At 38.3% G+C, this 13,487-nt stretch overlaps 1 protein-coding gene across 1 annotated transcript in view; it reads right to left on the bottom strand.

Moving 5' to 3' along the window:
* Window positions 1–13,487, bottom strand: part of Antxr2 (ANTXR cell adhesion molecule 2) — a 146,856-nt gene that overhangs the window by 57,104 nt on the left and 76,265 nt on the right. The window contains exons 13-16 of the mRNA XM_052198699.1: window positions 5,823–5,864; window positions 4,902–4,997; window positions 1,066–1,230; window positions 752–832 (exon numbers count right to left, since the gene is read on the bottom strand). Of these exons, the coding sequence (XP_052054659.1) occupies window positions 752–832; window positions 1,066–1,230; window positions 4,902–4,997; window positions 5,823–5,864 (384 nt within the window). The remainder of the gene's footprint in view (window positions 1–751; window positions 833–1,065; window positions 1,231–4,901; window positions 4,998–5,822; window positions 5,865–13,487) is intronic.

The following is a 13,487-nucleotide window of genomic DNA, read 5'->3' as shown; positions in this document are numbered from 1 at the left end:
GGAGGAAAGGAAGGGCTGAACTCACAGCGGGAAAGCAGCCTGCTAGCATCATGAACAGCACTGGGTCCCTCAACCAGACCACCACTGTCGCCTAGGAGGAGGCTTTGAACAACTTTTCTAAAACTGTAGCTCTAGGAAATGGTGCACATTATTAGGAAAGTTACTAAGAGCAGAATGATTATAAACAGATTTCTAAAATGAAAGCTTATAGTGGACTCTCGATAAGGAAAGACAAGCATACAGCACACCTGTGAGGATATGCATCTGAACATCACTAGTACAGATTTCTGTGGTGCTTCAAGAATTAAGGACACCTTGACATATTTGAAAAGCCGGACTGTGACCGCTACCACTATTAAAAGCAGTTAACATGTTTATACCTAAAGAACACGGTTCTGAGGTGGTTTCCCCAGATCTCGTTGCTACGAATGCTAGAAGAAAAGACTTCAGAGGCTAATCCCCAGTCTGTTTCTTCCAAAGGAAAATAACTCAGAACACATGTCTTCAAAGTCAAATGCCCAAGCGATGTGCGTGCTTATGACTTTAATTAACTATCTGGAAAGGCAGTGGTATGAAACTGGCTTGAAAAAGAAATGCAAATTCTGAAAACACAGACGTTAACAAGCACCCTGTGTAACAAGAGCATATACATGGGTCAGCATCGATTCTACCCTGCCTGCCAACAGGAAGTTTTAAATTACTTTCATTATATGCCCCGCCCCCAGCCACCTTTCTCAAGGAATCATATTACCTCATCGCCTTCCTGGGGTCTCATCAAGGACACCCGGTCATACTGCTTCATGATCAAAGCCCAGAGTGCGTCCAGACGACCCTATAGAGATATTGGACTTGTGAACTTGGATAGTTTCACTTCGTTAATCAGGTAAGCAAGTAAATAAATATAAAAACGTAAAGGCTTGTGCTAAGAAAATAGGCAGTTGCTAGAGTATAAAAATGGATGTCTGCTGTTCTATGGGCCTTGGTCTTCCTCAGGAGATAGGAGAGACTGTAAAAGCTAAGTCCCCATTAGGTTTCAGCTATAGCACACAAAATGCAGGCACGTACCTTAATTGGAGTGTACCACTTTGTCTGAGGCGCCTGGTGTGTGGGTCTGGGTCGAGGTGGTCTTGGTGGGATGGGTATCTCTTCTTCAGGGATCATCACCACAGCATTTTTTGCTTTCTCTAGCCTTGCACCTTCCTCAGTAGATCCTTTATCCCCCCATCGGACCTTTAAAAGGAAGGAGGCACTGCTGTCAATCAAAGGGTCCCAGCAGAGGAGCAAGCTCTTGCCTTACATGGCCCACAGTCCTGTGAGTCACCAGTCCGGTGTAAGAAGACAAATGGGTATGCTAACGCCAGTTCCTTTTCTTCTGCATTTTCATGAATTCCTTATCACTCGTTATTATTATTTTTCTGTATGTATGGGTATATGTGTGCATGTTCAAGTGTTTGCATATGGGTGTGGATGCAAGAGGTCAGCCTCAGTTGTCAATTCCTCAGTAGTTCTCCATCCTGTATTTTGAGACAGTCTCTCTTTCACTGGGCCCTGGAGCTAGCCCATTAGACTGGGCCGGCTAGACAGGACAGTCCAAGGATCTTCCTGCCTGCATCCTCATCGTTCTTTATTATAATAATATGACCCTAATGCAAGATAACTCTTCAAAAATATAACATCAGTTAAATCTGGCACAATGGCCTTTCCACCGCTTCAAATAAGGAGACAATTTGTGGCTTATGAAGAAAATGAAAGATTCTGTGGTTCAATTCTACCACAAGGGATGTGCGGTGGTAATGATAGTATTTACTCAGTGCATTCATGTTTATTCAATCCATAACAAAAATCAAAGAAATAGATATTATATGTTTCCCTTCCAGATGGTGGGACTGTGGCATATAAGTAGGCAATGTGCTAAAAGCCACCATAGGTGTGCACTGGGAAGGGTAAGGATTTGAATGTAAGCAATAAGAAATGAGTGAAGGAGTTATACATGATTTATGAGTTGTATGAATTTATATTACATAAAAATAAATAATCTTTTTAAAAATTATTTCATAATATTTAACTGATTTACAAAGTATTAATTTCCAGTTACATTTCACTTGCCAGATAGCTTTCTGTCTTTGGTTCATTTGCTCATCTGAATAAAGTCATTTAATAAGTAAATTCTTAACCAAGAGACGTGAATTGGACTATTCTATCTGGCTGGGGGTGGAGGGACACACACATCGAATCTCACCAATTTTAGGCAATCTCATTCTCTGGGAAGTCTTGCTATTGACCAAAACCATGGGGATTTGGGTTATTGTTTTTCTCAACTTCTCAGTCAACAAAAAAGAAGAGCCAAATAGGAGTCCAACAATATTCAACTGGGAAGTGGTCTCTGGAGGAGTTTATACAAGCAGGAGCAGTGAGAGAATCCCAGGACATTCCCAAAGAGGACAGAGATAACAGGTAGAGTGTAAGAAAAGAAACACAGACAAATCCAAGACAGACTGCCATGCATTATTAGGCCAGATCAGGGAAAGAAGAAGTCCAAATCTACCAGCCCTCTTCTCTCCACCCTTCTCCAATCACCTCCCTCCTTTTCCTCTGTCCTGATACTCCCCTACAATGCTGGATCAAGCCTTTCCAGGATCAGGGCCCTCTTCTTCCTTCTTCATGGGAGTCATTTGATATTCTAATTGTATCTTGGGTATTCAGAACTTCTGGGCTAATTAATATCCACTTATCAGTGATTGCATTCCATGTGCATTCTTTTGTGATTGGGTTACCTCACTTAGGATGATATTTTCCAGTTCCAACCATTTGCCTAAGAATTTCATGAATTCATTGTTTTTAATTGCAGAGTAGTATTCCATTGTGTAAATATACCACATTTTCTGTATCCATTCCTCCACTGAGGGACATCTGGGTTCTTTCCAGCTTCTGGCTATTATAAATGAGGCTGCTGTGAACATAGTGGAGCATGTGTCCTTATTGCATGCCGGAGAATCCTCTGGGTATATGCCCAGGAGAGGTATAGCAGGGTCCTCCAGAAGTGTCATGTCATATCCAGAAGTGTCATTAGGAAACCCCAGACTGATTTCCATAGTGGTTGTACCATCTTGCAATCCTACCAGCAGTGGAGGAGTGTTCCTCTTTCTCCACATCCTCGCCAACACCTGCTGTCTCCTGAGTTTTTAACCTTAGCCATTCTGACTGGTCTGAAAAACTCCACCAGAGAACTCCTACAGCTGATAAACAACTTCAGCAAAGTGGCTGGTTATAAAATCAACTCAAGCAAATCAGTTGCCTTCCTATACTCAAAGGATAAGCAGGCTGAGAAAGAAGTTAGGGAAATGACACCCTTCACAATAGCCACAAACAATATAAAGTATTTTGGTGTGACTCTAACCAAACAAATAAAAGATCTGTATGAGAAGAACTTCAGGTCTCTGAAGAAGGAAATCGAAGAAGACCTCAGAAAACGGAAAAATCTTCCATGCTCGTGGATCTGAGCCCTTCTATAATCAATTTATTCCCTTCAGCTTGGGTGCTGGGCAGGCTTGGATCTATCGGTGTGCTAATAAAAGCATTGTGGACTTGACTTTCCCACTCCAAGTTTAAATTCACATTAGATAAATTTTAATAATACCCAATTCTCAACTCAATTTATTGTGTGTATTTATATACTGAATTTCTTCTTTGTAAATATCTATGGGGTGTTTTTTTTCCTTTATCATTTTTAAATTCATTATCATCCACGCTATCATTGCGTCAACAGAATATTGCAGTAATGTGCCTACAATATACAAGATTAATGGACACAGACTCAATGAAAGTTGGCTCTTTTTCAAAAATGTTCTGCAACTGTAAAGGAAGGGTGGCTGATGCAACTTCCCTTGCTGGCACTCAAGGACTCTTGAACTTTGAATCACAGGGTACTAGGAAGCATGCCTGTACTTTCTTGAGCATAAAGAAACTACTGTAGTTCAGATATGGAAAGTCCCCTAAGGACACGTGTATTAATGCCTTGGTCATCAGCAAGGCGCTTTCGGAAGGTAACAGCACCTAAAAGCCCAGGAGGAGGTCTAAGACTTAGGCCTTTGTTGGTTGTGCCTGTAGGGGGTGATAGCTGGACATTTTTTCTCTTGTTTTGCTTCTTACCTGCCCAGGGTAAGCCTGGATGCAGGGCTAGAACCAGGAAGGCTTTCGAAGCTGAGGTTAGACCTCCAAGCCAAAAGTAAATTCCTTCTTTGTAAGTTGGTTTATCTAAAGTGTTTGTAACACAAACCTACTAATACATAAAATCACAATGGATTCTTTTGCTCAGGATCCATTCCCTGGTTCATGTTACCCTTTTCTTTAGAAAGAATCTTCATCTTTGGACTACTGGACTAACAAAAAAAAAATAGTTCAACAAAAATGATAAGAAGTATTAACTGGGATATTTGGTAACTGGTAAGTAAAAGCTGTCAAATGTTTGAATGTGCCTCTTCTATATTTGTGATAAAGTCATATTCATGGTGTTGAATATTGCAAAAGTGATTTCCCTCAAATAGTAACTAACTGTTGAGTCTTTTCAAAGAAGAGCATTGTTGCAACTCTAAATGATTGACATTTTTAAAGCTGATGTTCCATGGGGTATTTTTTTCCAAAGCAGTAAGGAAACCCATAACTATTTTTATCCTTAGCATTCATAAATCTTATCAATGCAGTCCTTTTTGATTGATGGAGCCTGCTGTTCTTCACCAGCTCTGGACACAGCTAGGATGCTTCCACAGAGAACAAATATGCACAGAGAGGACCCAGTGCTAACTAAAGAGAGATGCAATTATAAAAAGCATGGTGTCTATGGCTCTAGAATTCTACAAATGTATACTTTAGATCAGTGCTTTCTCTTGCTTTAAGAGACCAACCTCCATCCTTTTAATTCCTCCGACCCCTCTACCACCGTAGTAGGAAGCGTCCACAGTCGGCCATTTCTTGTTGGGCAAAGGCTCTTCCTCCTCCTCCTATGGAGATACAATTTTTAAAAGTATACCTAATTAATTTATTAAAATGTTGCTTAGTCAGAGGTGGGTCATATTGAGATATTTTAAATTATTCCATTGTTATGGGAAAATACAAAATTATACGTGGGATATACAGTGTGTTTATAATCTCACACAACAATTTCAAGTGTTGATCTACAAGGTATGACTGCTCTTCCCCTTCATCAGTTTCTCTCCGCATCACCCACTGGCTAACAGAAGTTTGCCTTTTGAAGTATGAATATTGTACTTTAAATCAAGTATGCTCATCAATTCAAACTTGAAAAAATTATTCAACTTGGGGCCGCATTTCAATTACTTCATATTTCTGCATATATGTAACTTTGAAGTATAAAATTTATAATGAAAAGACAAACATTAAAGAAGCACTAAAAACACACAATATCAAAACATCCCTTCCTTTATGTTGCCTGTATGATGCCAGCTAACAGAATAATACAAGAGCAATTACCACTCTGACAAAAGTAATGGCACCTTTCAATGGCCAGATTGGATATTTTAACAATTTTAGATAAATATCATCAGGACCATTAATACATGGCTATAAATCCATATTAAATCCTCATGTACTTTTGATCCTGGAGCCAGTCTGTCTATATCTATCAATGAAGGGGCCATTCCTCTAGTACATTAAAGAAATCATAAGATAAAAAGTTGCAGTTGGTTTGTCACAAATCAAAAAGTAGATACTTAGCTGTCACAGAAACAGAATTGCATGAATTTTGGGATGCTATTTAGATATAAAAATGAAACAGCTATGTATCCCTTTACCAGGCACACACTTACCTCCTTTGGTGCAGAAGGCTGTGGGGGAGGATCCTTGATAACCTATCACAAAATAGAACAAAACAAAATGTAAAAGTTTCCATTGCATAAGAAAACTAAGAATGTACAAAACAATGACTATTGTGGCAACTCCAGAGATGGGGTTAAGATTTATGACAAAACATAGTCAAATGAAGCTGACATAAGGTTATGAAGTCTATATCCCTTTATTAAGAAGGGAGTACTTTTATCTTTACCAGCATGCATATCCAAAGGAAACACTACTGTCAGCACTGCACTCAGTAAGATCAAAGCCAACCCAAATTTCTTCCCAATGTTCCATGCTAGTGTTCATTCTTTCCAGAAGCAGACTACAAACGACAGAAGAACCTATGATCAGTTTCTTCTTTCTAGTACTTTCTCCAAATCCTTCCTAGGTCCAACAAATTCCTTGAAATATTTTTCTACCTTATCTCTTGCCATGGATTTCCATCTTCTCAAAAACGGGTTATAATTTCTATGATATTCACAGACACCTCTATGTTCTTCCCCAAAGTTTATCAGAGAGTTCTTGATTTTATCTAGTTAAAAGGAAATCTCCTTGCAAGTGCCAATACAAGTTCCATGTGTGCCTTGCCTTCCCTCTGTGTTCCCATGATTCATCAGAGTGGGGTTGGTACAAAACATTAAGGATTTAAGGCAGAAGGGAAGGGAGAGAAATCAGGAGAGGAAGGTGAAAGGGGTGGAAAGTGAAAAATATGAGGAGGAAAAGGTAAGAAGAAAGGAAAGAAGGAAGCAGGAGTGAGGGAGGAGATAGAGAGGGAAGGAGGGAGGAACTACAGAAAAGAGGAAAGATGAAGAAAGAAGACAGGATTATGTTTTTCCATTCTTGCTGTCACACCCCAAAATCAAGGACTTAGAATTCCCCCAAATTTAAAGATGGCAAATACACTCTTCAGTCATGAAAAGTGCACACAAACCTAAACTTCAAAATTCTAAAAATTCCCTACCTAGTAGTGGTTCCAGTTATGCTTGGTCCACTGCAATAGAGAAATTCACTGCTCCATAAAGCATCATTTGACTGGCAAGAAATTCATCATTTGAAAGGTTTTTAGAACCCAGGTATCCCTCAACGGAAGAATGGATGCAAAAAATGTGGTATATATACACAATGGAGTACTATTCTGCCATTAGAAGCAATGAATTCATGAAATTCTTAGACAAATAGATGGGGTTGGAGAACATCATACTAAATGAGGTAACCCAGTCTCAAAAGATCAATCATGGTATGCACTCACTAATAAGTGGATATTAGCCTAGAAAATTGGAATACCCAAAACATAATCCACACATCAAATGATGTCCAAGAAGAATGGAGGAGTAGCCCCTGGTTCTGGAAAGACTCGGTGTAGCAGTATAGGGCAAAACCAGGACAGGGAAATGGGAAGGTGTGGGTAGAATAACAGGGGGAGGGAAGTGGGCTTATGTGACTTTCGGGGAATGGGGGGCCCTGAAAAGGGGAAATCATTTGAAATGTAAATAAAAAATATATCGAATTAAAAAAAGAAATAAAAAGGTTTTTTACCCCAAACAAAGCCAAAACTTCTCTTTCTAATAGATTCCACGCTTCAGCCCTAGTCTTGGAGTCTGGAAAATGTGTGTACACATGTGCACATACACATACAACACACACAACACACACAGCACATATAGCATCACCCAAACACATACAACACACACACACACACACACACACACACATACATGCACACACACACACATTTTTTTTCTTTCTAATGGAAAGAAATTCCTGGTTTTAGAGGCTAGAATATCTACTGCATTTCTATTGAGTTTATAGTTGGGAGCTAAAGACATAACCCATTTTTAATAAAATGGTTACATGTTACCCAGGTTATTCTGTTCATTTTCTTTAGTATATATTCATTAATCGATATCACAACTACAGTTTCCTTAAGCTAAAATAACATTTTTTATCCGATATATTCTTTATTTACATTTCAAATGATTTCCCCTTTCCTGGATCCTCCCTCCCCAAAAGTCCCATAAGCCCTCTTCCCTCCCCCTGCTCCCCAATCCACCCCTTCCCACTTCCCTGTCCTGGTATTCCCTTACACTGCTGCACTGAGCCTTTCCAGGACCAGGGGCCACCACTCCTTCCTTCTTCTTGGGCATCATTTGATATGTGCACTGTGTCTTGGGTATTCCAAGCTTCTAGGCTAATATCCATTTATCAGTGAGTGCATACCATGAGTGTTCTTTTGAGACTGGGTTACCTCACTTAGGATGATGTTCTCCATTTCCATCCATAAAATAACATTTTTAAATATGGGTCAGCAGTTAACTCAATGGTGTTTGGGGGCAAAGCAGTTGGGGCCTCATGCTTCCTGGCCTCTTCTCAGCATTTTAATTGATGGGTTTCAAAAAAAGAATACACAAGATTGGTAGGGGAAGCTGATGGGGGGGTGGAGAAACCGGAAGGGGAGGAGTCAGGAATAGTAGATTTCATCAGAACACAATATAACCATTATGATAGGCTCAAAAAGTAAAAAGCTATAGAAGGGAAATATTAATAATACTAGTAGCCATGCTTGTGGTAGTCTATCATTATACTATATTTTCACCACTGGGTGCACGAAATTCTTTCAGTAAAAATTAAACAACTGGCTTCTTTCGGCCCCTTTAGTAAGTCTTCATTCTAACCTGTGTAACTGAGCCAATGTTCTTCTAACAGAAGCTTAATCAATCATCCCCCTGAGTCAAAATAAATTCAAAGTTCCAATGCACCTAGCTCAAATGAAGAAAGTATTAGATTTTATTGAAAGGCTTTGGAATTTGCATCTCTTTTGTTTCTTCATGCATTCTCCGGAATTCTCTCACCAGAGAAAGATCAAAATATACCCATCTCTTCCACTGAGACTGAATATATCTGAGATCACTTTCATTTCATAGTAAAGATTTCAAATTTCCTATTATAGCATGTACCTCTTGCACAGACAAATATAAGTAGAACCTCTAGCGTGATGATACCGTCCTGAAGATCACTGTCCAATTCCATCACTAACTCTTCCTTTTTATTTCCTAGAGGCTCACTAATAAAGGGGAAATTTGAGTCTTACATTAAGATCGTTCTGTGAGGCTGTAGAAATTGGCTCAGGAATTAAGAGCAATTACTTCTCCTGCAGAAGGCTCACAACCACCTGGAATTCTAGGTCCAGGGGAACCAACACCCTCTTTTGATCTCTTTAAACTCTTTTACTTATGTGGCACACATGCATAAACTCAAGTACACATGCACAAATACACACACCCATACACACACACACAAAAACACACACACAAACACAAAAAAATAATTTTATATTAAAAAAAAATCTTTATGTAGTCACTTCTAATCAAACTTATCCAAGACAAGAAGTACTTGTTTCTGTTTTACTGGGAAGCTTTTACTTTTCCACAATCCACATTATGGAAATACCAAGCCTCTTTGGAGCAGGTTTACATGACCCAGCTGTTCTCTTGTCTAAATTCTGAGGTCTCTGTGTGATAGGTCATCAGTCTCCAGAATGCTCTGCCTCAACAGTCTATCTACATGTATCTTACTGCAACCAGACTGATAATCCCCCTAATCCCTTCAGATATATGGACATCAGTGTTTTAGATCATGATCAAGTTTCAAGTGAGATATTGATAAAAATATAAATTATAAAAAATATATTATTATATTTTTATATTATAATTTATTATGTCATCATTTTATTTTATATTAAATATAAAACTATATTTTATAATATAATCATAATAATTATTTAATATTATAATTTATATTAAATTTTATAATATATAATATAATATATATTATAAAAATGTAAATAATGATGGAAAGAGCTCCATCATAGTAAAATACCACCAATTTCAATGAAATCATCAACATTTTTTTCTCTGTTAACCAATGAAGCTAGAGAACTAGTGAATTCAACAGGAGTAAGGGATGCATGAGATCATACCAATTTTCAACATCTTGGAATACATTGGATTAATATTAGGTCCTCACCAACATGAAAAGGCTTATAAGAAAATAAAAATACATACATCGCAATATTTCTGATAGGTCTCTTGTTCCTATGACTTTGTATAATTACCTATCGATGTGTGAGCATGCATCTTACACTGATATCATTCCAGAACAGATTCTTTCAGAGGTTATTTCTTCAGGCAACATGAAAATATTTATGTGTCTGAGCAATTTTAAATTTAGAGAGATATTGAAGTCTGAAAGTACCCATGGTTAATAGTGAAAATGAAGCCTTATGTTCTACTTCAGTCAAGTGTCAGTCTACTGAGTAAAAAGACACACCCTTCATCTCAAGAAATGGTGGGAAGCTTTAGGACAGGACCCAGAACCCCCAGAACCAGGGTTGGAGAATGTTCTTACTAACAGTGTCTATCCTTTTCTTGTGTTGCCATGTGGTAGACATTCACATGAGCCAGCAAGATTACTTTGCTGATGCCCATCCTAAGTATAGCAAAACAGAAAGCTCTACTTCCAGCAATCACCCCCTCAGTATATACAAAGATAAAAAGATAAATTTAAAATTCAAGTCCATCACTTAAAACAATCTACCTCCAAATACCAAGTTTAGTTCCACTACATGAGATCCATTCACAGTAACGGTTTGAAGACCAAGGAAAAGTCTGTGATAGACCAGTTGTTTTCTAAGCAGTGCTGCTGGGAAATCATATATACCAGAAAATCAGTTATATGAATCATGTGCTAGAGATGAGGCTTACACCATTTCAGAGAAGCACTGCATGTCCGCCATTAAACCCACACCACTCAGAATTTTTAGGACAGGAGACAAACTAGTTCTCTTACTACATTTGAAAATGTTCCTCTGCATACTACCATGTGGCCTCCTAAGCAACAAAGAGGAAAGAAAAAGAAAATAATGTGTCACCAATTGTCCCTAAAGCCAAAAATTGACAGGAGTCTACATGAAAGCAGTAACCCCGCGTGCCAGTAAAATCAGTTTGTGGTTGAGAAAGAAAAACTTAGTGTGGTCCAAAAGCATTAAAAATAACAGTCGTGAGAAACTCGTTCTTACATTAAATAGTGTAAGAGCACATTTACTCGAGAGAAGAATGTATTCATGTGCACCATATTTCATGAGAATGTGCAGGTTTTAAAAGGCATAATATTGCCTGGTTGCCAGCATTTTTTCCACTTAGCATCCTTCAGCTCTGTATTGAAAATTCTGGAAGACACTTCCACCACTTTATGAACCATATGGAGAGTTTGAGTCTCCTCCAATTTTTTTTTCCGTTTGTTATTATCCTCATCGGAGTGGTGGGGGTGGGGGGGGATTACATCTCATCTCCTTAGCTGCTAGAATGAAGATTTCAGTTTGGAGGAGAGCCGATTTCTTAAAAAAAAATAAAAAAAAAAAAAGTTAGCTGCTTCAGGCAACAGTCCTTTTGATCGGCTCATTAACACTTTTCAAATGTTCGAATGATGTGGGCATTCTTTGCGCGAGGGAATGTCAGCTCGGGAGCCTGCAGCCAGCTTGATGCAATCATATGTTCTGATACTCAGAAAAAAAATAGTGAAAGAACTGTCAACATTGAACTGCTTTGGAGTTTTAAAATAAGATACAGTATAATGACTATAGACAAGTAGGATTTCAGAAGTAATTTTTGCCAGGAACTACAAGAAAACCATCTAAGTTCTACAAGCCTGCAGGCAACATGGAAAACACTCTGAGTACTTACAGTATTATATATAATATATATTAATTATATGTTTTATATACTATATAATATATATAAATCATTTTCACTTTTCTTCTTGACCAAACTATGGATCAAGGACTGATTTTTTTTTTGAGACAGGGTTGCTCTGTGTAGCCCTGGCTGTCCTGGAACACACTCTGTAGACCAGACTTGCCTCAAACTCAGAAATCAATCCGCCTGCCTCTATCTCCTGAATGCTGGGATTAAAGGTGTGTGCCACCACTGCACAGCAGGCACTGAAGTCCTAGGTTCCCTTAGATTTGCACTTGGAAAGTCCTTTCTGAATATCTTAGTTGAACACTGAAAATAGTCCAGTTATCTCATCCTTCTTTTCTCTCTTAACAAATTCACTAGTCTTCAGAAAATATTACCTTGAACAAACAAAATAAAATAAAATAAAAAACGGCAGTAGTCAGAAAGCTACACAGTAAACACAACCTTCAAAGGTCACATGGAACATGTGAAGAACAGTATAATGCCAGGAGTTATGAAAGATGCTGCTGTCATAGACCAAGAAGAATTTGATAGTGCTTCCAAAATGATGCTGTTGGAAACTATCACCATGGAAGCAATACATCCTAGCATCTATCACACTCTATTTCAACGAGGCAACTGAACATAAATCATTTTAATTAATGGTGCAAGGAAGGCATATTAAAATTTAAATTACTTCTGTTTTATTGCGCATTCCTCCCAAAAATCGGGCCTCTCTGAAAGTAACTCAATAAAGGTACCAGGAGCCCTCCTCAACAATAAAAAGCAAGTGCAATATAGAAGTGTTATTACTTGTAAAGGGAACAGCACAGCTGTTGCTGGCTAAGAAAATTATTCTATAGAGCTCTGGTCGGAAACACCACTATGAAGTTTAACTTGTAAGTAAATTGTTCCTTAAAAAGGCAACTTTTAAGTTGTTTTCTAATTTAAGAGTCACAAACCCTTTCTATAACATCCTAAGTGCCCTGAAGACACTTTGAATCAATGAATGTAACAGTGTTTCCTTGAGGATAGAGAACTTTGGCTAAGGACACTAGACCTACACCCACTGCATTGTTTCCTGCATAATCAACTGTATTTGCAGCTGTGTACCATGCTCATTGACAAGAATCCAGAAAGCCTCTGTTTGCCACCTCATTAGCCTTACATCTGTAATTCGGTGGAGTGTTTGGCTATCCCAAATGATGCTACTATCTGGCTGTCGTTTCTGCTGTCCTGTTTAGTCAAACGAATCTGCCAGAAACACAATATATCCTCTAAGCTACACAGTAATGAAAACATCTACATTTGTGATAGCTTATCGCCCTGTTGGAGCAGTTCACAAACACTACACAACTTACAGATGACTAGTGGTAGGGCCTGCTCATCCAGCGTTTGTGTAAGAGCTCTCTTGTTAAAAATATCAATAGATGGACTCCTGAGCCAAATTTGCTCCTGTTTCGGATTCTGTATGAGAGCCAGGTATGCAGAGGGCACAACCTGCGGCATTTTCAATCACAGTCACCCTTCCCTTTCATTTGTAAAGAGCTCTCCTTAAAATTAATGGCAAGATAGAATAAACGATCACAGTAAAAGTATCTTGAGTAGTCAATCTATAACAGACACATCTGCCTTTTCTTTTGTTTCTGATGCTCTACCGTAATAACCTGGTGAATCCTCAGAAACCTTCTCATACTAACAAAGAAAAACTTGAATGCATGGGATTTGGAGCACTTGAATAATATTGAAATTATAGTTATAAATATGTTCCATTTGTCAAATCTATTAAAAGTCTGTTACAGGAGCAGGTATGCTGTTTTATTAATTTACTAAATAATGAGACCAAGTAACAGACAGTACCTATTATATCTTTGAATTAGGTGTCTTAGTCAGGGTTTCTATTCC

Source organism: Apodemus sylvaticus, chromosome 11 (genome assembly GCF_947179515.1).
Source record: "Apodemus sylvaticus chromosome 11, mApoSyl1.1, whole genome shotgun sequence".
Taxonomy (NCBI): Eukaryota; Metazoa; Chordata; class Mammalia; order Rodentia; family Muridae; genus Apodemus; species Apodemus sylvaticus.
This window is presented reverse-complemented; position numbering and strand designations above follow the sequence as displayed.